The sequence below is a fragment of the Sphaeramia orbicularis genome, chromosome 6 (genome assembly GCF_902148855.1).
Source record: "Sphaeramia orbicularis chromosome 6, fSphaOr1.1, whole genome shotgun sequence".
Taxonomy (NCBI): Eukaryota; Metazoa; Chordata; class Actinopteri; order Kurtiformes; family Apogonidae; genus Sphaeramia; species Sphaeramia orbicularis.
The window spans coordinates 46,320,751-46,345,941 of NC_043962.1; the positions used below are offsets into that span (position 1 = coordinate 46,320,751).

Genomic DNA, 25,191 nt, shown 5'->3' on the forward strand with positions numbered 1-25,191 from the left:
AGAAAGAAAGCATAACTCTTTCAGACAAGAAACAGCCTGACTTCTCCCTTTTACGGTGTGAGCAGAGCAGCATCCATCCTTGAATTATCTGACTCTATTTTTTTTTTTTCTGGAGATGTTTTGGAAGACACAGCCTTGCCGACAGCTACTATGTCATTTTATCTCCTCAAACTTGTCTTTACATTCCTCTTGGGAAGGGATGAAAGGGGCTGTTTGGGACTTAAGCCTACTCAGATAAGCATGGGTGCATGTGTGAGATAGGGCAGGAAAGAGTAAGTCTTTAAGTTTTCCAACTGTGTTTGTCTCCAGCTTCTCTCCGTTTAGTTGTTTCACAGGCTGCCACCGGGGAATGATGCTTAGGGGACAAGGGGAGGAGGACGTCTGATCGGAATCTGCGGCTACGAGTTGAGCCAGGGGTGGTTGAGACATTCGCCGGCCGAGGCCCTCTTCTCAGGCACCATCTCCAGCATGGGCAGAAGGAAGTGGGTGAAGTGACCGGCGTCCTCGTGCGACCAGCCATACTTCTCTACCAGCACGTCGAACAAGGACCAAGGCTTCAGCTTGGTGATATGCCGCAGCTCACCTGTAGGGGGCAATAAGGAACAGAGTCAACAATGGAACCGGAGGACGTGGGAAAAAACAGAGAAATGGGGTTTGGATCACTTCAACCAAGAGACAAAAACATGTTTTCTTATTTATAGGAAATGTCTAGTAATATTTTGCGAAAGAGATGATTTACAGCAGCAGCTTATTTCACAATAGTGAAACAAATTGCAAGAAAAAAAGATTTAAAAAGTATGTTATTGATTTAGAATTATTCTATTCTTTTTTTCCAGGAATAACAAATTGATGAATTCTGTCATTAACCCAGGGGTGTCAAACTCATTTTAGTTCAGGGGCCACATTCAGCCCAATTTAATCTCGAGTGGGTCGGACCAGTAAAATAATAACAGTTACAAAAGTAAAATTCTATTATGATCAGGTTTACATCTACAAAGTTTCCTTAAAAATCTGATTAACATGAACAACTTGAATTGTCTTAAGAAAAATAAGTGCAATTTTAACAATATTCTGCCTCGGTTTATCAGTTTATCATTTACACATGTGCATTACAATCGCACAAAACAATTAGTAACAGGCAGAATATTGGTAAAATTGCATTTACTTTTCTTAAGACATTTCCATTTGTTCATATTCGTTCAGGTTATTCACATTTTTTGTAAAAGTATAGTTTGGTAATGTAAACACTTTGATGTAATTTTACTTTTTTACACCAAAAAACACAATGAGAGAATTTGGGGTTGTCATTATTTATAGGTTATTATGATAATATTTTACTGGTCTGACCCCCTTGAAATCTAATTGGACTGTATGTGTCTGTATGTGGAACCTGAATTAAAATGATTTTGACACCATTGATTGTTAATATCTTCAGTGTAATTTTTGCATTTCACAAATCATCCCGCGGGCCAGATTGGACCCTTTGACGGGCCAGATTTGGCCCCCGGGCCGCATGTTTGACACCTGTGCATTAACTGATCAGAAGTATTTAACAAAACTATATGAACAAAAAAAAAAAGCTCTTTATTGTCAACATATTCTATGAAGAGACCAAAACCATGAATGATTTCTTGAGGCATATGGTTTGACTCACCAAAATCCATGGTATCCCATCTGTCTTTGGCACAAACCTCAAATGTTTACCAAGAACTAACATCGCAATGATTTATTTACAATCCTTTAAGACCATGTCCAGAGGTCATTTCATCATCCTCCTGTTCACATAAATACTAAAGCATTGATTCTCAGCTGACAATAGTCCAAGTTACTCTAATATTTGATAAAAACTACAATGCAGATCTGTTACCAAGCATTTTGTTTATACATACACTGTTGCCCATAAAGTTGGAATAAAATATTTTTTACCTTTTCTCATGAAATGATTGTAACATGATTTATTCTTGATAAAGTGTAACTGGGGAGGTGATAACTGATGTGTGTAAATAAGAATAAAAAGAATGTGCCTGAAAACATAATTATTTCAACTTTATGGGCAACAGTGTTTATATATATGTATATATATATATATATATATATATATATATATACACATATATATATATGAGTCATTCTTACATGTTTTAGTACAGGGGTGTCAAACTCATTTTAGTTCAGGGGCCACATTCACCCCAATATGATCTCAAGTGGGCCAGACCAGTAGAATAACAGTGAAAAAAGTAAAATAACATTATGATAAAGTTTACATCTACAATGTTTCCTTAAAAATCTGAATAACATGAACAACTTGAAATGTCTTAAGAAAAACAAATGTAATTTTAACAATATTCTGCCTCAGTTTATCATTTACACATGTGTGTTACAACTTACATTACAATTACAAATACACAAAATATATAGTACCAGGTAAAATATTGGTAAAATTGCATTTACTTCTCTTAGGACATTTCAGGTTGTTCATATTTGTATAGGTTATTCACATTTTTTGTAAAAGGATAGCTTGTTAATGTGAACATTTTCACGTAATTTTACTTTTTTTCACTAAAACAAAGATAAAATCTGCAGTTGTCATTATTTATAAGTTATTATGACACTATTTTACTGGTCTGACCCAACTGAGATCTAATTGGTCTGTATGTGGAACCTGAATTAAAATGATTTTTACACCACTGATTGTTAATATCTTCAGTGTAATTTTTGCATTTCACTAATTCATCCTACAGGCTGGATTAGACCCATTGGCGGGCCAGATTTGGCCCCCAGGCCGCATGTTTGGCACCTGTGTTTTAGTAGATCCCAATGTGGCACAGACGTCTAAGCTGTCTTTATGAGTTTTGGTCTATTCATAGTTTTTTCACAACAAGAAACTGGCTTTACCATACTTAATGAAATTGGTACGGATATTTAAAACATGTTTTTTTCGTAACTTGGATGAACTGACCCACAGTGGGCTGTTATTGTGAAGGCTCCAGCCGACCATTACAGCTGCTGATTTCACTGATACGTTCACCCCTTCCTGTGCGAAGGTGTACTAATCAGTGAAAATCTGTAATCACGGCATGAAATCCTGCACAGTCGCAGCTGAAAACCACAGGAATAGTGGGTAACAATTGGATCGATTGAGACAAAAAAGAGAGGTAATGAAAATAGACAAGGAGGGGAAGAAGTTCATTATTAAAGAGATGAGGTAGTACCAAACCCACAGAGGAAAAATATGAAGGAATGATTAATGATGGAAGTGAAGGTCCAGCTCAAACCATGGCTGCCATAGTAACCTCCTCTTTCTCTGCACTGACTGGAAAGCACAAGATGGAGGAAAAGAAACCATCTACAGTGACTTACCGATTGATCAAAGTACACTTTATTTCTGTCAGGAATTTAAAAAAAAAGTGTCTGTTTTAGATTTTAACGGTCATCTATTAAGCGTTCGATTTTAATTAGATTCTCAGACAAACTTGAGAATGCGTTTCCATCATTTTCTTTCCCCACATCTTGTGTAGAAATCAGCGTGCAGCGAGGAAACAAGTTAACAAGGCAGAATGATTGCGCTGCATGGCTGAAGGCCGCACGGCAGACGGAGGAAGCCCAGAGAGACGGAGCGAAAAAGTCAAGCCAGATTAACGGAGCGCCAGGAGATAAAAGGGAGAACATTGAGACATCAAGTGCAGGCTCAGACCTCGGATAGAGACAACATCAAAGACAGAATATTCAGGTCTCATGACACATTATGAAGAATATATGAGTAGAAAGGGAAAGATATTGAGAGAAAGAAAAAAGAGAATAAATGAGAAAGTGCAAGGGTTATCAACTGTATCAAACTCAGACTCACACACTTACCAGGCTCTAAGATGAGCAGATTCATAGAGGTGTGTGACGCACTGAAGACCCTCAGTGCAGGCAGCTAAAACCTCACTGATCTGTCTATAAATATAAGCTCCAAATAGCTTTTTGACTTGCATAGACCTATTCTGAGTGTAAATTCAAAGTTTCATGGTAAAACTTTAATCCTGGATTGAATACACAGTTTGTAGTGATTTTGTAGTAAATTCTTAATCAATTATTAATATTTTTTGAAAGCTGAAATACTAGTGGATATATTGGATGGCACAGCACCTGACAGCACTGGATGCACTAAAAGTTATACTCGTCATCTTCCCAAAATAAGTACCCTGGTCGTATTTTTTTTTTTTTTTCTTTTTTTTTCAGATTTTTAAGGAAAACACAAAAAAATTTACCGGAAATTGAGCATTTGCTAATTTAGGCAAAAAAGTCATTTTTGTCATAAGCAATTATTTTAGGAAGGTGAGGAACTGTACTAGACTTTATTACAACATTCTATTGGAAGTAGGGATGCACTAATGTATCACGGACATCAGTATTGCTGATATTGAACCACTGGTGAAGAAAATGACATTCACCGACTTTAACTGTTGTGTTTATTAACCCTTTAATCACCAAAGTTACAATATTTAGTCAAGCAACAAAACTCAATGAACCAGACAGCTTTGTGAAATCTTGATATGAAAATTAAATATTTAAAAATAAATGAAAGACGCCGGTGCTTAAAGGGTTAATATTAAAGGCTTTTGGATAATTTTGTTTGACAGTGAGCAAGGTATAAAATAAAATAAAATAAAATAAAATAAAATAAAATACTGCCAGCTATTGGCAAAATTGTTTGTTTTCAACACCGATATCAGTACCAGCTGAGGTCGGTGCATTACTAACTTTAGTTCAGCTGATTTAACAGGAGCCATGTCCAAAAACAAAAAGCAAAAAAAAAAGAAAAGAAAAGAAAGCAACAATTACAAAAAAAACAAAACAAAACATTAACCTTTAGTAAAAAGCTAATCTCCATGTGTGATCCCTGGGCAAGTGAGGGAAAAAGAAAACAGTATCCTGATTTTTGCATGAAAATTCCTCAAATATTGGCCAATGTAAGAAAAAAACAAAGAATTTCCCTACAGTTGTGTCTAAAATATTAACCTAAATATTGATCATATTGTTAGAGTAAATTATCGCCCAGCTGTATAATCTAACTCCTCTGATGGCATTTAAACTTATCCCGTCTTCATAGAACGTTATTACTGCGTACATTATTACACAGAATATTGCCGCAGAACTGTACATAAACGCCTTTTCTTTGTCTTATATCTCCTACGTAATCTTCCTGTAGCAGACCTGAGCCTCAGGATGAGGCCGACTCTACACCTAACCCCCGGTTTCCAGTGTTGTTTACCTTTCTTGGAGAAAAACTCTCGGCTGTACTTCCCGGCAGCGACCACTTTGCGTGGGACCTTCCCAAGGAGCTCCATGATCAGAGCGATGTGGTCTGCCCACCACCACATACATCACAGAGGGAACAGGCACGGTTCAGCATTACAGCATGCACACACACGTCAACACACACATCCTCTGAATGGGACTGACACACACTGCTGCTTAAAGTAAGGCAAGGACACCGTCGCAGATGTACGACTACTGAGACACCTGGACATGTGATGGCGCCAGAGGATATTGTTCTTTAGTTTTGGTTGCAATTCAACGTGTCAAAAAATAAAAGTCTGATTTGTTTGTGGTGTCTGGGCTGTCTGCCTGTGTCCTTTTTATCCATCTTAGACATAAGTGTATCTCAGTCCCACCAGCTCTCTGTCAGCGCTACCTCTTCGGTTGAAGAACTCCCGGGAATATTTTCCAGAGAGTGCAAAGTGCCTCGGAATACAACCCAGCAGCTCTATGATGTGGGCTATGTGGTCTATGGAGGAGAGAGGGAGGAGAGAGGAAAGGAAAAATAGGAGGAAGAATGTCAGAAAGTAGAGAGGACAGGAGAGATGCAGACAAAAACAAAAACACAAAGAACGAGTAAAAAAACAATGGAAGAGGAGGATTAATTGAAAGGTGAAAGATACAAGAAAAATATGAGGAAATTGAAATGAAGGTGAGGAAAGAAAAACCAGACAAAGGGAAGGGAAGTAAAAGGTAGAAAAGAGGAGGGAAAGGGAGGAAAAGAGAGTCAGACAGTAAAGGAGAAAAATCTGTGTTAGTGAGCTGTGCCTCCACAGCAGAGACGATGAAATGAAATGTTTAGACTTGGAATAAGACGACATGCATTCAGAAACCACTTAGATTTTCTATTTAGCCTTAATGATGTTGGATCAAAAGTGTCTTTCTGTAAAATGGGATTTCATAATGATATAAATACTGGCTTATTGTCTGTGCAAAACATGCAAATAAGGTTATGTGATGAGAAAGACCAAGAGGTGAGTGTCGGAGGTTGGAAAATATGTCATTAAGAAGGTGTAAGATTATCATTAGACATGCAGTGACAAGTGTGAGTAACATGATACCAGAAGTGTAAATATACTCATGGGATACGCTAACATGCTAATATATAATATATAATATGGATATCATAGGTTAAAATTATTTACAGTTTTACAGTTTGTTGAAAACTAAGGGAAGCACCGTTCAGTTAATTCCCTTTAAGACATGATGGGATGTTAAAATGGAACAGTCCATTCAGGAAAAGTAATTATAACACCAAGACATTTGATTGGTGAGATGCTTATTAGTAATCAATACACCAATCATAGAGATACAGTCATGGAAAAAATTATTAGACCATCAAAAGTCATCAAAAACAATGGTTATGCAATCAAGTACTAACTCCTGTGTGTATCATGTGACTAAAACAGACGGAAAAGAAAACATGGAATGCCTAAAAGCACTGTTTTTGTCAGTACAATGCCATAGATACTGATGAAAGAACTGAAGTGATTTTGATTATTATCAAGAAAACATGGAAAAAGGATAGATATCAGCTCTGAAATTAAACTCTTATGAGCTATTTTTGTTGTTATTATATTTGTCCAAACAAATGTACCTTTAGTTGTACCAGGCATTAAAATGAACAAGAAACTGAAGAAAACAAGGGGTGGTCTAATAATAATAATAATAATAATAATAATAATAATAATAATAATAATAAGTGTAGACTGATTAATAAGATACGTATCGCTATAGAATTTGGTTCCAAAAGCTTAAATCAGGCTTTTCAACTGGTATTAGTGAATTTCAGCAAAAATAAAAATTCAAAAACTACAAAAACATACCTGGAATTAACTAGATTTTTGACAAACTTACTGATTTATTTAGATATTTATCACTTTGACCTATATGTTCAGTTTCTAATTTCCAACAGATTTACATTTTTCCATGAAAGTAGTGCTATCAGACGAGTTGGTTATCAGCGTTTTCCTCTTAGAATTATTATCTCCGTCTTTCATACTCCACTACTGGTTGATCTCTAGTCCATCACAGTGACACAGATCGATATATTCAGTTTAGTGAATTCAGGAAACAGTACACAGTGAAGATGAGTGGAGGCAGAGCAGCAGGATAAAGGACAAGATTTACAGCTGGCAGTGGACAGGGGGATCTGGGAGGAGGGAGGGCGTATTTCAAACCTTCCTTTGGCCTATTTTAACGACTATCTACGCATGGCACAGTCAGGTTTTACTTACAATTTCTCTCCATTGTTAGGATGAATAATGATGTTTGGATAAAACATATCAGTGCATGTCACTGTTCATAACTATTATATCGTCGCTGTCGGCGGGGAAACCTCTTAAGTCCATTTTTGGTCTTTTTCTTTTTTTTATAATAAAACTTCTTTTCTTTTGGTCAGTTTTCACATTGGCCTGATGGTTTGAGAAATATTTAACTACTGAAAAGTGTTGAAAATGGTTTGTGACTACATCTCTTAACTCCATTCATTAATTTAGAATAAACATCGTATTTCCAGTTTCCTGAAAAATAACTATTTCAGACATGAGAGGTTTTTGATTATTAATATGTTTTGACAGCTTACATACTATTGGATATTACTCGCCACCTTAAATATATTGCCTTGGTTGTTTTTTCAGATTTTTCAGGAAAACACAACAAAATTAACCAGAAATTGCTTATGACAAAAAAGTAATTTTTGTCATAAGCAGTTATTTTAGAAAGCTGACAAACTGTACTAGAGTTTATTGTAACATTCTACTACAAGTAGGGATGCACTAACATTTCATATGGACGTCAGTTTTGCTGATATTGAACCACTGGTGAAGAAAATGACATTCACTGACTTTAACTGTTGTGTTTATTAACCCTTTAATCACCAAAGTTGCAATATTTAGTCAAGCAACAAAACTAAATGAAACAGACAGTTTTTTGAAGTCAATCAAAATTTAATATTTGAAAAAAAAAAAAAAATACATTTTAGAAAACTCTGGCACCTAAAGGGTTAATATGAAAGACTTTTGGATAAATTTATTTGACAGTGAGTAAGGTAACAAAATAAATTTAAATAAAATACAATAAAATGAAATAAATACTGCTAGCTATTGGCAGAATTGTTTGCTTTCAACACTGATATCAGTCTTCATGTTGGCCTGACAGTTTTAGAAATATTTAACCAATAAAAAGTGTTGAAAATGGTTTGTGACTACATCTCTTAGAATACACATTGTTTTTCTAGTTTCCTGAGAAATAACTATTTTGGACATAAGAGGTTTTTGCCCGACAGCGACAATATTATAACTGCATGGGAAAAAAAGTGAGAAGGAAAGATGCCTACAGTTAATAGATGATCCTCATTCTACCAGTGGAGAAAAACTCATGAAAATGTATCAGATCTTTTGCACATTTCAATCACAAAATGTCATCAACCACTGAAGATACTTTTGCAGTTGTGTCGTTCATGTTAAACATGTGTAACAACCTAAATACAAGCTAAAGCTAAACATTTGTCTTTCATTACTCTGAAATTTCACATCATTGATGTAAAGCATTTAGAGTAGTTGAATTAATAGCAGGAATTATACTGTATATTGAAATGTGTTTTTTCCAAACATCAGACCACATTCTACTGAATGTGTTTAATCAAACCGTATGTAAACCTCAACTGTACCTTTGTTGGAAATACAAAATAAATATTAAGCATTCTTAACTCAAGTATTTGATCAATTCTGTTGAATACTTTAAAATAAGAATTAGTCTATGCTGATACTCACCTTCATCACGGGAGTAATCCTCTCCAGAGTGGGGCTCAAACAGGTAATCTCCAGTTGCAAGTTCAAATGCCTGGAAAAGAGGACTGCCGTGAGGACATGTTCCAAATAAACTACTGATATTGTGCATAATGTACTGCATAGTTTGTAAAGAATCCATCCATCCTTCCATCCATCTATCTTAATTTGTGCCCCTAAGTCAGGGGTGTCAAACTCATTTTCTTTCAGGGGCCACATTCAGTCCAAATTGATCTCAAGTGGGCTGGACCAGTAAAAGAATACCAGTGAAAAAAAAGTAAATTCTAGTATGATCAGGTTTACATCTACAAAGTATCCTTAAAAATCTGAATAACATGAACAACTTGGATTGTCATAAGAAAAACAAGTGCAATTTTAACAATATTCTGCCTCGGTTTATCAGTTTATCATTTACACATGTGCATTACAATTGCATAAAACATTTAGTAACATGCAGAATATTAGTAAAATTGCATTTACTGTTCTTCAGACATTTCCATTTGTTCAGGTTATTCACATTTTTTGTAAAAGTATAGTTTGGTAATGTAAACATTTTCATGTAATTTTACTTTTTTACACCAAAAAAACAAAGAGAAAATTTGGGGTTGTCATTATTTATAGGTTATTGTGATAATATTTTACTGGTCTGACCCACTTGAAATCTAACTGTATAACTGTAACTGTAATCCCAATACAAGTTATATTCATGCAATTTGACGGTCAATGGAAAAGCGACTAGTGACTCACACGTGGTAAAATTTCACTACGTTTATTGTGGAAGCATTTTACTTGTAGACCAGTGTAATGTAATGAGTAGATAGTACAGATGTTTGTACTGAAACATAGACTAAAAGTAAAAAGTAGGGATGCACCAATACCGATACCAGTATCGGGTATCAGGTCCGATACTCAGCATGTGTACTTGTACTCATACTTGTAAAAGTACTCTGATACAACTGCACCGATACCACTTACTGCAGCGTGACATTCGCAGTTAAGTGCAGCAGGTACGCGGCGAAGGAGTAAATGTCAGCAGCGTGGAGATTTTTCTAAATAATTGACGGTGACAAAGGTAACGCTGATTCCAAGTAACGTTAAAGACACAGACGGATACGTTCTGTCTGTCCTCTGCGTACATTCCATCTGTTTTCCAGATGCTCACGAATGCGTACCCAGATGGAGAATACCACTGGGAACCGTGGAGGTAGAGGATCTGTTCAAAGAGCGACTGTGGGAGTTAGAGAAAAACTACTGACATATTTATGACAACTACCCTCATCGATATCAATATCAACATGAACATTAGTATCCACATTACTGTTACCTCTGTCGTCTCCATGTTTATTATTATTGACTGTCTTCTTCTCAAAAAACTTTACTTTTCTTCATGGTTTTTATCCAGTATGGTTAATTAAGAGCGGCGCCCTCTGGTGGATTGACTGAGAAACGCTCATTCCGAAGCATTAAATGTCAGTAGCAGCACTTCATTACAGTCAGTCTAATGACAACGACAATAAAGCATATTTTCAAAAGGAACTAAGAACCGTAATGGTATTATTAAGTACTCATATCGGTACTCGGTATCGGCAAGTAGTCAAATGTAAGTACTTCTACTTGTACTCGGTCTTGAAAAAAGTGGTATCGGTGCATCCCTAGTAAAAAGTCAGACAAACTAAGTACTCAAGTAAAGTACAGATAGCTCCAAACTCTACTTGAGTACAGTAGGACAGTATCTGTACTTGATTCTGTCCCACCTCTGACAGTGTGCGTAGTGTATTTATTCTCCTCACCATGCAAGCTGTACTCCAGATGTCTGCAGGAGTGCTGTAACCAGCTCCTATCAGGACCTCAATGGAGCGGTACTGTCTCGTCTGGATGTCCTCTGTGAAGTGTTTATGCTGAGAAGAATGGAGGAGAGGAAAATGAAGCAATACTGACCAATGTTTTCACCATAGCTCTATTAAATTACATGTCCATCTTTTGTCTAGTGCCGGACATTTGAAGAGATAAGCACAGACACAGAATGAATATGCTCCAAAGTACACTAGCTGGAGTTTCATAGAAGGTGAGATGAAATTATTAGAACACTGCTTTCTCCTGAAAAAAGTTTGAACAGAGATGTAAAAATGCCTTGCTCAGTTTAATCATTACGTATGACTTCCAGTGATCATTTTTAGAACACTATCTTAGCAGTACAGAATCGACAGACGTAAATCCCAGATATGGTGTCTTACCACCCAGCAGGCATTTCCAAGATCAGCGATTTTGACACGAATAGAGTCAGCGTTGCGTGGGTCTAGTGGGTTGATTAGGAGATCTGCAGCTCTGGCTCTGACTGAGAAGACAGTGAGTGGATAAAAAAAATAAAAATACAGTGAGAAGAGATGAACACATTCGGTAGTATCCACTTATTCTAGGCCACCTTTGTTAATGTTGTGTTGGGGTCTGAAAACACTTCAGGAGAACACAGAGTTGATATAATTAAACTATTATTTAACTGGAAAAAAGATATGAAGGAGCACGTTGGTCAAACCCTTTATAGGGCAAGTGACCATTTTTGGTAATTTCTGCATACAATAAAAGACAGTGACAGCAACAGTTACAGTGAGGACAGTGAGTCAACAGTCTCAGGTCCAATGTGGTCTACAGGGTCTGTAATGCCACGTTTCCACTGCGTGGTATTGGCTCGACTCGACTCAGCTCGGCCTTTTTGTGTTTCCATTACGAAAAAGGACCTGGAATCTGGTACCCGGTACTACTTTTTTGGTATCACCTCCACCGAGGTTCCAAGCGATACTAAACTGTGACGTATAACGCTGCAGACCACTGATTGGTCAGACAGTTTTCTCTGTGACCCGCCATTTCACAAACAACAGATGCGGAAGTGGACAGTAAATATAGCGGTACATTAATCCACATGATAACAGCCTAAAACTACATCATGGTCGGTCGAGGAGATTCAGTCTTTGGTGGACGACGTAAAAATTCAGACGAGACACGACGCGACACGAGACAACACGCAATGAGCGAGTTTATCAGCAACTCTCTGAGCAGACGACACGGAAATATCGCGCCGCATTGCTATGATGTCCAGGTACTGTAAAGTCAGTAGTATCCTGTAATGGAAATGATCTCCAGGAACACCGAGTCAAGCCGAGCTGAGCCGAGTCGAGCTGGTTCCACGTAGTGGAAACACGGCATAAGGTCCACCTCTGCATGAACAGTGAGTGTACCTGCTTTGTTAGGTACCATGAAGTAATGGTACTAATGTAAGGAATGATGTTCAAAGGGATAATGTGGATGTGGACAGGTGTCTGGATCAGCACTTATGTTGATCTAATGTTCTAGAAGTGATGTTCTAATGTTCTAAAATACTATACTATACTATACTATATATATATATATATATATATATATATATATATATATATATATATATATATATATATACATATATACATATATATTTAGGGACTAGATTTCTATAGTGCTTTTTTGGCCACTCAAAGCGCTTTACATTATTGACTCATTATTCATTTGCTCTCACACTCCCCCTCTGGTGGTGCTTAACTACATCTGTAGTCACAGCTGCCCAGGGGCAGGCTAACAGAAGTGCGGCTGCCAATTTGTGCCTACGGCCCCTCCGACCCCCAACAAACATTCATACGCATTCATATGCCAGTGTGAATGGCACTGGGGGCAAGGAGGGTGAAGTGTCCTGCCCAAGGACACAACGAACCACCAACCCTTCGGTTATTAGATGACCCGCTCTACCTCCTGAGCCATGGCCGCCCCGCCTAATGTTTGACTTACATACATACTCAGACAAAAGTGTCTCTAAATACCACTGGACAGACATACAACCAACCAGAGCAACAGTCACAGACAAAAGCAGGAGACAACTCGTCATTGTATCAAACCACTCATGACCTGCTTGGTACTACATAAATGGACGGGACTGATGCTGCATTCCAGAGTGCTGGGAGATGGGAAGTTTCTGACGTTAAACCCGGTAAAATGCATTGGAACGCCTGTCCAAGCCGGAGGTCCTTGTTGCAAAGTGGGGCCAGATAGAAGTACCCCGACCTCACTGTGAACTACAACGTAACATCAACACAACAATGGTGGTGTACAGTGTGCAAGTTCACAATGTAAACAAACATCACAATGTATAATTAGCTCATCCGTCATTTCACCTCTTCCATCTCGTTTGCATATATGCCTTTTCAGTAACAAAGCAAATAGGAGCTTAAATCTGTGACCTCCATATTTGTTGTTTATGCTCAACATGGATCACATGGAATGCTTTGAGGTGGATGTAGTTAACTCCAAGTGAGATATATTCTGCCTTCCAGGACTCTGGAATGCAGCATAACTCCAGAGGTGGGAAATCCCAGCTCCATAGAGTAAAAGTCCTGCCATGGATTTGTTCCAACCACTCACTGAACCGGCCCATTTGGATGAGCACAACTCGTCATCCAGGTAGATGGGATAGTTAGTGGAATCACCTGTGTTAAGTGAACAGGTGGAACCTATACATGGCTGGACTTTTACTCTATGGAGCTGGGATTACCCACCTCTGACTGACTCCACCCAATCGACTCCACCCAGACTGATCTGCCACAGCACATGTTCAACTGAACATCAGCTCTGGCAGATGTATCTGGGCTCCAGGCTAACACTGAATCATACAGAAACAGAAGGAATATAAACCAAGTAGGAGTCTTGGATCGATGGAGGTCAGATAATCGACTAAAACATGGAGAAGCTGTGATGAGCTGTTACCCTGCAAACAACTGGAACAAACTCCCAGAGATTTGTTACAGATGTAGACAACTTTAAATCCAGCTTGAGAGTATTTCTCTTTCATGTGCCTCTGAATGAGCTCTATAACTTACACATTATTCTCATCACATGATAAATGTTAATCAGTTCTTATTGCTATATACACTACTGGTCAAAAGTTTTAGAACACCCCAGTTTTTCCAGTTTTGTATTGAAATTCAAGCAGTTCAAGTCCAATGAACAGCTTGAAATGGTACAAAGGTAAACGGTGAACTGCCAGAGGTAAAAAAAAAAAAAGAAAAAGGTGAGGTTAAATAAAACTGAAAAATAATGCACATTCCAGAATTATACAAAAAGGTGAACAAGAAATGGGTCTGCCAGACCTCTTCCTGTCAGCTTTTCCCCCAGTTTCTGAGTGCCTTTTGATGGTGAAAGAAACTGGACTTACTGACACCTTGACTTTCTTGGCAATTTCTCTGTAGGAAAGAACTACATTTTTAAGTGTTCTGATGGTCTGTCTCTCTGCTATCGTTAGTTGCTTTTTCCTCGCCATTTTTATAGTAACACACTACTTTCTGCAGTACAATACTGTTCAAATAATGCTCACAACAGTATGGTACCAAAGTGTGTTCCAACACTACTTTTATGCAGACAGAAGGGGTTGGAAGGAATTCAGAAACGTTGGGACACCTGTAGGAACTGGTAGCACCAACTTTCAAGGCTTGATCAACCTCCATTGCTGCAGAACTGCTTTAAGTTGTTAACCCGTTTCTTGTTCGCCTTTTTGTGTAATTCTGAAATGTACATTATTTTTCAGTTTTGATTAACCTTACCTTTTTTTTTTTAACCTCTGGCAGTTCACCGCTTACCTTTGTACCATTTCAAGCTGTTCATTGGGCTTGAACTGCTTGAATTTCAATACAAAACTGGAAAAATTGGGGTGTTCTAAAACTTTTGACCAGTAGTGTAAGTATGGGCAAATGTTTACTCTTTTACTCACCTTAATACAAATTCTGTCAAATGATTTTCTTCTTTTCTATTAGGATTTTATACATCTTTTAATCTCTTGTAATTATATTTGTAATATTTAGATCTTTTCTCTGGATGTTCTGTTAATTCATATAAAGCACATTAAATTGCTTTTGTGTACGAAAAGCACTAGAACGGGTGGGCAACCTGTGGCTCCAGGGCCATATATGGTTCTTGGGCCCTTTTCCAGTGGCTCAATGTGGCTTTGTCAAAAAACATATAGCAATGAATAATACTTTTTGTTTTTTTTTTGCTATTATTGCTATTATTGTTGCAACCATAAAGTGATTCTGTGGTTATGCAGTTGTAAAAATGTAGACTACACTCCAAATGAATTAAAAAATAATAATAGTAGTAGTGAAAGTAGACTGCTTTTTAATTTTATGACACTGAAGGTATTCGTCTGTATTCACTGCAAAGAAAATCTCCACATACTAGGTGATTTTTGCTACAAAACGAAAATAATGACAAATATCACTGCTTTCTTTAGTCCTGTAATTTCTTTGTAGTTCTGTAAATGCTGAAACTTTGATTTATTTTCCACATATTCTGCACATACTAATCCTAAAGAGCTTGTTAACCCTTTCATGCATAGTGGTCACTACAGTGGACAGCTATTCTCTTGTATGTTCATGGATTTTGTTGTTTTAGTTCAATATCAGCCAACACAATGGATGCTCACACTGCAAAAATCTAACTCTGACCAAGTGTATTTTTCTCATTTCTAATCCAAATAACTCATCACACTTAAAATGAGACGTAATCACCTAAAGAGGAACTTTTCAGTGAGATATAAGAACTTATTTTTAGACAACAGATCTGCAAAATCTTATTTCAAGAAATCTTACCAAGATAATTCTCACTTGTTCCATTAGCAGATTTTTTTTCCTTGAACTAAGCAAAAAAAATGTTACTCTATAGGGGATTATGTCTTATTTTAAGTGTGATGAGATATTTTGACAAGAAATGAGAAAAATACACTTGGTAAGGTTTAGATTTTTGCAGTGCATGCACCATCCCATACACTGCAATTCATACCGTTACTGTAACTTTGCTGTTCTTGATAAACCTAATCTGCATTAACATGTCTGAGAGTAAATCAGTTGCTTGTTATTGTTATTAAACTGTAATTAACAGGTTTTTGTGGGTTTTTTTGCATATTATCTCTATGAAGTGAGTAATGACTAGTATTAGTGTATGTTAAAATGTGAGAAAATGTCAGATTAGCTGCATTAAAAATGTTTTCATTTCATAGTTTTCACACAGTTTATCAGTAAATATGTTTCTTTGCTTCAAAAATGTAATGCATGGTGTCCAGCAGAGTGGACATTTTTGCAACTCCATGAAAAATGGGTTCATAAAAACTATTTCAATCGCATTGTTTTTTTTAATGCTTCGAGGAATAAAAACACTCACGAATAAAAATCTTGATTAAGGCTCTTATAATTCATGTATGAAAGTTGTTAAAGTCACCACTTTGAGGAACAATATAAGGATATCTTTTAGCTGCAGACTGTTTCTAAAATGTCTCTTCAGATTGCGAAGGTTGCTGACCCATGCACTAGAAAAACCAACTGGGTCATTCCATCCCAAATCAACCAGATTTCAGAAAGTGCCCCACATGACCCCCTCAGAAAATTCTGAAAAAATTCACACTTGTTCACCAACCAGATAAACAAACACATCCAAAATTTTAATGTCACATCTGTAATAGTTTAGGAGATACAGCCCTTTGAAAATGAATGTTTTTTTTCTTTTTTGATTTTGCAAATTTGCTTTTCGGCCAGCTTTCAGGTGTTCAAGCCACACTGCTGAAACTTACTGTCTGGGGTGAAATCCCCCTGAAAAGACCATTTTTTGCATCAAAATAATTGTAGGTGCCTTCATGTTTGGTCCATGAGGCCTTGAAATCAGGCGAAAAGGCTAATTCTTCTAAATGTCCCCTCTCTTCAGGCTTGCACTCTGTGCCATAATGGATGAATGTACAGACCTAATGTTTTTTGCATGGATTCTTATGGTCAAGATGCAACAATACAGGGTGGGGAAGCAAAATTTACAATGAACATTTAGTTGTTTTTTCTCAGCAGGCACTACGTCAATTGTTTAGAAACCAAACATATATTGATGTCATAATCATACCTAACACTATTATCCATACCTTTTCAGAAACTTTTGCCCATATGAGTAATCAGGAAAGCAAACGTCAAAGAGTGTGTGATTTACTGAATGCACTCGTCACACCAAAGGAGATTTCAAAAATAGTTGGAGTGTCCATAAAGACTGTTTATAATGGAAAGAAGAGAATGACAATGAGCAAAACTATTACGAGAAAGTCTGGAAGATACTGTTAAAGAAGAATGGGAGAAGTTGTCACCCGAATATTTGAGGAACACTTGCGCAAGTTTCAGGAAGTGTGTGAAGGCAGTTATTGAGAAAAGAAGGAGGACACATAGAATAAATATAGAATAAAGAATAATAAGAATAAATTTTCTATTATGTAAATTTTCTTGTGGCAAATAAATTCTCATGACTTTCAATAAACTAATTGGTCATACACTGTCTTTCAATCCCTGCCTCAAAATATTGTAAATTTTGCTTCCCCACCCTGTATACTGCAAAAAGACTACATTTCAATGAAAAGTGTTGCTGTGAGGCAATGAATAAAATGTGTCGATTTCAATTTTTCACAAAAATACAATTTATTTGAGCACCCAAATTACCATGTGGCCAGTTAATGAAAATTTTGAATTATTTTACCATGTCTTCATATATGTTTCAAGATGTTGTGGAGAAAATTTTAGCTTTGGGATCGAAGCGGTTCTATTTTTAATATTTTTTTTACTGCATGACTATATTTTCTTCAAATTGTATACAAATGTAGGTGTAAATGGCATTTTTAACAGTATAATGGCATTGATCATTGCACAAGTTATGATAATACTGGAGATATTTGAACTAGGGTGTGGAACTGCATGATGGTTCAGAGAGAATAATTTTAGACTTCCCAGAACTGGCTCAGGTTGATGCCTGTAGTAGAGACTTCTCGGAAATTGGATGGAGCTGGTCAGTTGACCCAATTTCACCAGGGTCAATGACATAAATGTAGCTAAGATTTCCCAGAATTTTTATGATGCTGGCCAGCCTAATCTTTCTGTGACATTCATCCTTTAAGATCAATCCAACAACATATTTTTCCTCCATGATGAATAAGTTTGTTCAGGATTATGAATAGAATTCCCCAAATTCAGAGCTATAACCACCTTTGACCTCTCACCTTTGGGCGTGTCTCCTGTACTTGAAGATGACACAGTGCGACTACGGTCAGCGGCGGGGCTGTTAGGCGACGGCCCCGCTCCGATGTCTGCCGCCCCCACCGATACGGGGTTTCCCGGCTCAGGATCCAGGGGTAAGTCTGGGAACAAGGGCATTGTGGTTCGATGGCGTTCACTGGAGCCGTTGGTCAGCCCCGGTTCACCCAGTTCACCGTTATACATCTCATAACCAGAGCTGAGAGAGTTGTCCCTGTCCGTGTAGCTGAGCTCAGACTCCACCAGGGGGCAGAGGAGAGGTTCTGGTGTGGGGGAGGGGGGTGGAGGTGTACCGGGGTTCGGTTTCAGTCCCTCAGACCCCAGCAGAACGTGCCCGTTGGTTTTAGCCAAATTGCTTTTGTTGTTGTGAGGTTTGATGGGGGAGGTGGAGTCCGTGAGGAGGTCTGCGGTCGTGTCGTCATCCTCATCTTCCTCGTCCTCCTCCTCTTCCTCACCTTCCTCCTCCTCATCTTCCTCCTCCTCCTCCTCCTGCTCCTTTGACTCCTCCGTTTCCACTGTTTCCTCCTCTGTTTTGCACTCACTCTTTGGCTCCTCTTCCTCATTTTCCTCTTTTTCAGTCTCTTTTTCCTCCTCCTCCTCCTCCTCCTCCTCCTCTACCACCACCACCTCTTCCTCTTCTTCCTCTTCTTCTTCCTCCTCCTCCTCCTCCTCCTCCTCCACCTTCTCCGTCTCTGTCTTCTCATCCTCATTGTCTTCTTCTGTGTCTTTCAATACCTCCTCCTCCTCCTCCTCCTCCTCCTTCTCTCCCTCCCCCCCTTCCTCTACCTCTGCTTGTGTTGAATCTCCATTTCCTTCCTCAGAGATGGGAGGAATAGGAGCATCTTTTTCAGCAACTGGTGTTGGCTCGTCGTCCTCTTCCTCTTCATTGGGGTCTTCATCAGTAATGTGGGGTACCTCGCTCTGCTCCTGGGGGGGTGCTGCACCTAACAGAGAGAGGAGAGGAGAGAGATACGGAAGAAGTTGGTGGAAAGGAGATACAAGTGTGATGAAAGATGGTGTAGGCTGCATGAAAAATGGCATAAAAAACGTCAGAGAGAAAAAGAGTGGTAGAAGAAAGAGGTAAGAAGAGAATACAAGAATGAAAGAGACCGAGGGTGGAGGAGGGAGACACAGAGAGATGCTGGTGTGTTTGTTGTGAATCAGCCTAGCCCCCCCCCCCTACACAGTGGGACTAGCGTGGGTGGAGAGGTTGGAGCTGATCCACCTCCTATTCATTCACAGACAGACTGCTTTCTATCTGCTCAAACCTGCAAACGCATACACAAACTCAGGCTGTATATCTGTCAAAGCCGTGCTCCGCTTTAGAAAAATCACTTCACGTTGTTGTCAACCTTCATACTGCAAAAAGTAAGGGCTCACTTACATATTCTTTTCACATTTCCTTCAGATTAAATTCAGTGTTTCCTTCACTTAAACAAATCTGCGCACATAAAAAAGAATTGCACACCACGCTATTTTAACCCATAAGTACCCGATGCTACTTCTGTGGCAGTTCCAAATGAAATCTTCTCTATATTTAACCTTCCTTAAGTGATTAATCGCCATTTATTGTAATAATATCTTCTGTATTTTGTGTTTTTTTCCGTGAAAATCAGGTATTTTCCTACATTTAATTTACTGATCATGTAGATCAGGGGTGTCAAACTCATTTTAGTTCAGGGGCCACATCCTCCCAGTATGATCTGAAGTGGGCCAGACCAGTGAATTAATAACATAATAATATATCAATAATGCCAACTCTAAACATTTCAATGTGTTTTATAGTGAAAAAAGTAAAATTACATTATGGAAACGTTTACATCTATAAACTGTCCTTTTGAAAATGTGAATAACATGAACAGCCATGAAAAAACTGAAATTTATTAAGAAAATAAGTGCAATTTTAACTCTATTTTACCTCTGCTTATCATTTGTAAATGTGCATTACAACTTACAGATCACAATGGCTCTGCAAATTTACAAAATATTTTAGTAAGTGGCAGAATATTAGTAAAATTGCACTTACTTCTCTTAACACATTTCTAGTTTTTCATATTTTTTTGTGAAAGGCTAGTTTGTAAATTTACACATTTTCATGTAATTTCACTTTTTAACACTAAAACAGAGGAAAAATTTGGAATTGTCATTATTTGTAGGTTTTTATGGTAGTATTTTACAGGTCTGACCCACTTGAGACTAAAGTAGGGCTTTTTATGGCCCCTAAAGTAAAATGATTGACTGTTAATATCTTCAGTGAAATTTTTACATTTCACAAATTCATCCTACGGGCCGGATTAGACCCTTTGGCGGGCCGGTTTTGGCCCCTGGGCCACATGTTTGACACCTGTGATGTAGATGTTCCTAAAAACTCAGATTACAGTTGCAAGTTATTATATCATAAACACAGAAAACTGAGGAAAAAGTGACTTTTTCAGTAAATATATCAATAACTGAACAGAAAACAAGCATCTCCCTTCACTGACAGTCAAATTTCATGGGTATTACTGGTGAATCCATGTTGTAGAAGATGACTGTGTTTCCACGGTAACTGCAGAGCCTCTGAATGTCCAAATGGGTAATATCTGATGACCATGAAAAGACACCAGACTGCATTTTACATCAATTATTTACATGTATTGATAGGATTAGTGCATCAATAGGTATTAAACAGGTTAGATCAGTAGATGGTTTAGGCGCTGGGGGCTGTTTGGGTCTTTATGGGTTAAATAAATGTTAATTTATGCCTGTGCATGGATTACTGTATGTTAATTAAACTAATAAGGGCAAACATTTAATTTCCAATGAATGTAACAATGGAATGAACTCAGATACAGAAGCAGAGGTAAGAGTTTTCTTAGGATTCAACCATATTAATATTACAAATACAGTAGTTCCTATTTAAAGTTAACATATTATTTGTAAATAAAACATGTACAAGGACATTTGTAGAATATAAACGTCCACTGTTGCACTGGAATCTTTCAGATAAATTATCTCATAGTCAAATGCCTGCTGCATGACCATATTCTCAAAACAGAATGATTATTCCTTGAAAATTTACAAAGATAATTAAATTCGTAGAGAATCTCAGAGACAAGATGTTTAGTTTGTTTGCATTGCAGGCCAAGATGTCCTCAATAACAGAACAGTTTCTTGGTCAATGGTTTATTCTCAATTTATTTTTTGCAATTATTATAACTACAATATAAAACAGATTCCTTTCAATCATTGCTACTTATTTTTTTAATCTAGGTGAATAAAATATAAATGTAATTATAATCCATCACATTTATTTAATAATTAGATTGTGACAGCAATAGCCACAATCTAATTATTAAGAAATTACAATTACTGATAAGTTACTAATCAATAAGTTAGTCACAGGTCAACAAAGGGTTTACATTGAAAAACACTATTTTCAGAGCAAATAATTATTAAACCATATGTAATTTTTATAGAAATTCAGTATAATGTCCCTTAAAATTGACCTTTCGATATTCTGATTTTGGAATTTTTTTCTTTTAGATTGTTTTTCAACATCAGATATTCTTAATTTTCTTTTCTGAAAATGTTTATCTTGTTACTGGAAAAAAAAAAAAAGGGATTTGTTGTAAGTAGGGATGCACCGATACCGATACGAGTATCAGGCATCAGCTCCGATACTCAGTGTGTGTACTCGTATTCGTACTCGTAAAAGTAATCCGATACAAATGCACCAATACCACTTACGGCTGTGTGACATTCACAGTTCAGTGCAGCAGGTACACGGTGGTGGAATAATGTGTGGGGAGTGTGAAGATTTAACGAAATAAATGACAGTGATAAAAGTAACGCTGACTGCAAGTAACGTTACAGACACAGACAGATACGGACGCAGTGTTCTGTCCGTCCTCTGCGTACATTCCATCCATTTTCCAGGTGCTGGCGGATGCGTACCCAGACAGAGAATACCACCGGGAGTATGAAGCGGTGCAGACCCCCGCCAGCGGAAGTGAAAACCAAACTTATCACTCATTTCTCTTTTCTCTTCCTGCTGAAGCTAAGCTGTTAAACCTTACCAGCAAAAACGCTGCAATATTAGTATCACATTAGTGTTACCTCTGTCGTCTACATGTTTATTATTACTGACTTTCTTCTTCTTCTTCTCAAAAACTTTACTCTTCTTTGTGGTATTTGTCCAGTATCGTTAATTCAGAGCAGCGCCCCCTGGTGGATTAATTGAGAAACGCTCATTGCAACACATTAAATGTCAGTAGCAGCACTTTTTTCCAGTCAGACTAATGACAACGACAATAAAGCACATTTACAAAAGGAACTAAGAACTGGAATGGGATTATTAAGTACTCGTATCGGTACTCGGTATCGGCAAGTACTCAAATGTAAGTACTTGTACTCGTACTCGGTCTGGAAAAAAGTGGTATCGGTGCATGCCTAGTTGTAATCAGTTTAAACACAGCTTTATTTCAATCATATCATGTATTGTGCCAGATTTTTGACTCATTTAGCCACAGGAAAACCCTGACGGCTGCTGACTTTTGCTCACATTGTCACAGTGCTCTAATAATTACACTGCATGTTCTATCTAATCCACTCTTCATTCTCTTGCTGTGTATCTTCTTCCCCCTGCATGTATTTTCTTTTCTCATATGTACAGAGAACATGGGTCACCAAAGCTGTTGGAACCAATCTGAATGCCGCACAATCGACAGTTGGATGGATCAGAAAGAGCTGTCTGTGAGTCCAGACTGGTTTCAATCATTTCCTCACATTTTCAGCACTATTTTCAATTGATTTATATTTGCACTGGTTCTCTTCTTCTATTCAGAGTCATGCATGTTTCTGATCTGTTTTTCTGACCATGGTGCTGGAGCAGACTGTCTGTCAGTGTCGGAAATGTCTAATTTTCCTTCTGAAATCATCAAACGGTTCAACTGTAATGAATGATGAGCACTTTTGTCAAGTTTGCACTGAATGAGATTTAATTGTCATCAATAAAAAATGAAAATAGTTGCATTTCTCATTCCAATTTCATGGGAAAATCACAATAAGTAACTAGAAAAGCACTCAGAGAGCGCAGACCTCTGCCAAGCGCAAAAATTCCCCACATAATCGGTGATACAAATCCTCCATTTATTTTTTAAAATAAAATCCGCCTTCTGGATCAGATCCGGATCAGCCTTTGAAATGTGATAGAGGACCCCACTGTCAATTCCTGAGTTAAATTTCATGAGTTTTGGTCAATAATTAAGCAAGATATTGGGAAACGAAAATTTTGGCCCCATTTACCACAATGTTAATGAAAATTTCAAAGTGATCCAGAATCCAGGATTTCTTCCGGATCACCCCCAAAAGTTAATCATTTCTTCCTTATCCCATTTCCAGCAAACCCTGAAAATTTCATCAAAATCTGTCCATAACTTTTTGAGTTATGTTGCACACTAACGGACAGACAAACAAACAGACAGACAAACAAACCCTGGCAAAAACATAACCTCCTTGGCGGAGGTAACAATCACATTTCAGTGGTAACTTTCCAAACATGTAGAAAACATCTTTCAATCTGAGGAATTCCAAAACAAAACCACAGTAGTATTGATCACTGTGGAAGTGATACCTGTCTGTCTAACCCTTATCCTTGTATTACTGCTGCTGAGAAAGGGACAGAGTTTATTTTGATGTGAAATGCTGTTGCGAAGTGGAATTAGTCTATTGTGGATATGTATAGCATTTTTGTGTTTTGTGCTTAGTCAAAACTTAATCTGATATGTGTAGGATTTTTGAGTTACTTATGGAATCAGACATAGCAACTTCGGGTAGGTAGAAGGACGGGGGTAAGGGGGCGGGGGATTATAAATTAAACTTCATCCTGCTCCTTTTCGATTGTTTTCCTTTCTTTTGATATAAATCTTTTTGTTGTTTGGTTCTAATGCTATATTTGAAATAAACAAACAAATAAACAAACTAGGGATGCACCGATACCAGTATCGGGTATGATACTCAAGGTGTGTACTTGTACTCGTAAAAGTACTCCGATACAACCGCACCGATACCACTTAACGCAGTGTGACATTCACAGTTAAGTGCATCAGGTATGCGGCGGAGGAGTAATGTCAGCAGTGTGGAGATTTTTCTAAATACATGACGGTGACAAAAGTAACGCTGACTGCGAGTAATGTTAAAGACACAGACGGATATGGACGCAGCGTTCTGGCCGTTCTCTGCGTACATTCCATCCATTTTCCAGGTGTTCACGGATGCGTACCCAAACCGTGGAGGTAGAGGATGTTTTCAAAGAGCGACTGTGTGAGTTAGAGAAAAACTACTGACATATTTATGACAACTACCCTCCTCAATATCAATATCAATATTAGTATCCACATTAGTGTTACCTCTGTCGCCTCCATGTTTATTATTACTGACTTTCTTCTCAAAAAACTTAACTTTTCTTCATGGTATTTGTCCAGTATGGTTAATTAAGAGTGGCGCCCTCTGGTGGATTGATTGAGAAACGCTCATTAAAACGCATTAAATGTCAGTAGCAGCACTTTGTTACAGTCGGACTAATGACAACGACAATAAAGCACATTTTCAAAAGTAACTAAGAACTGTAATGGGATTATTAACCCTTTCATGCATAGTGGTCACTACAGTGGACAGCTATTATATAGTCATGGATTTTGTTGTTTTAGTTCCATATCAGCCAACACAGTGGACACTTATGCATCAACACAAACACTGCAATTCATACCATTACTGTAACTTTGCTGTTCTTGATAAACCCAATCTGCAGTAAAATGTTTGAGTATAAATTAATTGCTTGTTACTGATATTATTTTTTTTTTACTATCTTCATAAAGTGAGTAATGACTCGTATTAGAGTATGTTAAAATGTGAGAAAACGTCAGATTAGCAGCATTAAAAATGTTTTTTTTTTCATAGTTTTCACACAATATATCATTAAATACATATTTCTTTGC

General features: G+C 37.5%; 1 protein-coding gene across 5 annotated transcripts in view; it reads right to left on the reverse strand.

Annotated features, from left to right (window-relative positions):
• Positions 1–97: 97 nt before the first annotated feature.
• srpk2 (SRSF protein kinase 2) overlaps positions 98–25,191 on the reverse strand; it is a 131,491-nt gene continuing 106,397 nt past the window's right edge. For 2 of the 5 annotated variants that reach the window (XM_030136934.1, XM_030136936.1), the window contains 8 exons: positions 18,950–19,158; positions 18,181–18,703; positions 11,327–11,427; positions 10,883–10,990; positions 9,078–9,147; positions 5,681–5,773; positions 5,258–5,350; positions 98–583 (listed from right to left, as the gene is read on the reverse strand). In XM_030136934.1, coding sequence (XP_029992794.1) covers positions 399–583; positions 5,258–5,350; positions 5,681–5,773; positions 9,078–9,147; positions 10,883–10,990; positions 11,327–11,427; positions 18,181–18,703; positions 18,950–19,158 — 1,382 coding nt within the window. In that variant the 3' untranslated portion in view covers positions 98–398. Of the gene's footprint in view, positions 584–5,257; positions 5,351–5,680; positions 5,774–9,077; positions 9,148–10,882; positions 10,991–11,326; positions 11,428–18,180; positions 19,159–25,191 lie in introns of all 5 variants that reach the window. The other 3 variants (XM_030136931.1, XM_030136933.1, XM_030136932.1) reach the window with 3 other exon arrangements.